The 1,514-nt window shown below is 59.3% G+C and overlaps 1 protein-coding gene across 2 annotated transcripts in view; it reads right to left on the reverse strand.

Annotated features, from left to right (window-relative positions):
* mxd1 (MAX dimerization protein 1) overlaps positions 1-1,514 on the reverse strand; it is a 12,677-nt gene continuing 11,163 nt past the window's right edge. For both annotated transcript variants that reach the window (XM_030371579.1, XM_030371578.1), the window contains exon 7: positions 1-790. In XM_030371579.1, coding sequence (XP_030227439.1) covers positions 591-790 — 200 coding nt within the window. In that variant the 3' untranslated portion in view covers positions 1-590. The remainder of the gene's footprint in view (positions 791-1,514) is intronic.

Consider the following 1,514-nt stretch of genomic DNA (forward strand, 5'->3'; position numbering starts at 1 on the left):
GTGTTTCCTGCCCCCCCCCCCCCCCCCCCCCCCCCCCCGCCCCTGCACCGTCCCAGGGGTCAGAGGTCACAGAGGAGGACGTATTGCTGCCGAATCGAACATCGAACCTGCGGCGGCTGCCGCCGGACCCATGAGCAGAGCAGACGAGTCACTGAGGGGGGGGTGATAGCTGCGGTCGAAGGGAAGGACTGGGCTTTATCAATCTTGACAGACAGGTGTGTGCGTGTGCGTGTGTGTGTGTGTGTGTGTGTGTGTGACATTCTGCGCACGGATGCGCCGTTGGAGGGCAGGCGGGGGGGGACTCATCCGGATCTCATTGAGGGTGGAGGTGGTGGAGTTGGTGGAGGTGGAGGTGGTGGAGTTGGTGGAGGTGGAGGTGGTGGGTGGCAGCTTGGACTGTCTGGTGTTTGGTGATGGTGAACTTGTCCAGGCTGGTTGGGGGAGGGGGAGGAGAGAGGAGGACCAGGGGTTCTGGGGTCCAGGGGTCTGGGGTTCTGGGGTCCAGGGGTCTGGGGTTCTGGGGGTCTGGGGTCCAGGGGCCGTGCCGGGGGCCGTGCCGAGGGCCGAGCCGGGGGCCGTGCCGGGGGCCCCTACAGGCTGCAGCCTAGCTGCTTGGCCTCCTCCAGGGAGTCCTGCAGTCGGCGCAGGCTGGCGGAGGAGTAGCCCTCGTCACTGCAGCTGCTGCCCCGCGGGCTGCCCCGCTCGTCCCCCGACTCGCCCCCGCTGCTGGAGCTCCACTCCAGGTCCCCGAGCAGCAGGTCGGTGCCCTCCACGTCCACCTCCAGGTCCTCTGCAGCGGGGGAGACGGGGGGAGACAGGGGGGGAGAGGGGGAGAGAGAGACAGAGAGACACAGAGAGAGAGAGGGGGAAACAGGGGGAGAGAGAGAGAGAGAGAGAGAGAGACACAGACACAGACAGAGAGAGAGAGAGAGAGAGAGAGAGAGAGAGAGAGAGAGAGAGAGAGAGAGAGAGAGAGAGAGAGAGAGAGAGAGAGAGAGAGAGAGAGAGAGAGAAACACACACACACACACACAAAGACTTTCAGTGACTTGGCCATGACAACAAAGTTCTAGGAATACTAGCAATAGCAACGCTAAGAAACAAACGTCTGTGTCCATAGCAACCGCTCGCACAGAACAAGGTTGTCGTTGCCGTTGTCATCGTTGTTGTGACCCGTTGTGATGGTGGCCAACGCCAACGCCAAGACAAGGACAGGAAGTAGCCTGAGATCTGGAGATGCAGAGCGGTCTGATGCGGCGTTGGGGCGCTATTATGTGCTGTGTCTCCATGCTATATATGCTATATGTGCTGTAGCTCCATGCTATATGCTATATGTGCTAGCTCCATGCTATATGTGCTAGCTCCATGCTATATGTGCTAGCTCCATGCTATATGCTGTATGTGCTATAGCTCCATGCTATATGTGCTAGCTTCATGCTATATGTGCTAGCTCCATGCTAAATGCTATATGCCCTAGCTCCATGCTATATGTGCTAGCTCCATGCTATATACGCT

The sequence above is a fragment of the Gadus morhua genome, chromosome 11 (genome assembly GCF_902167405.1).
Source record: "Gadus morhua chromosome 11, gadMor3.0, whole genome shotgun sequence".
Lineage (NCBI taxonomy): Eukaryota > Metazoa > Chordata > Actinopteri > Gadiformes > Gadidae > Gadus > Gadus morhua.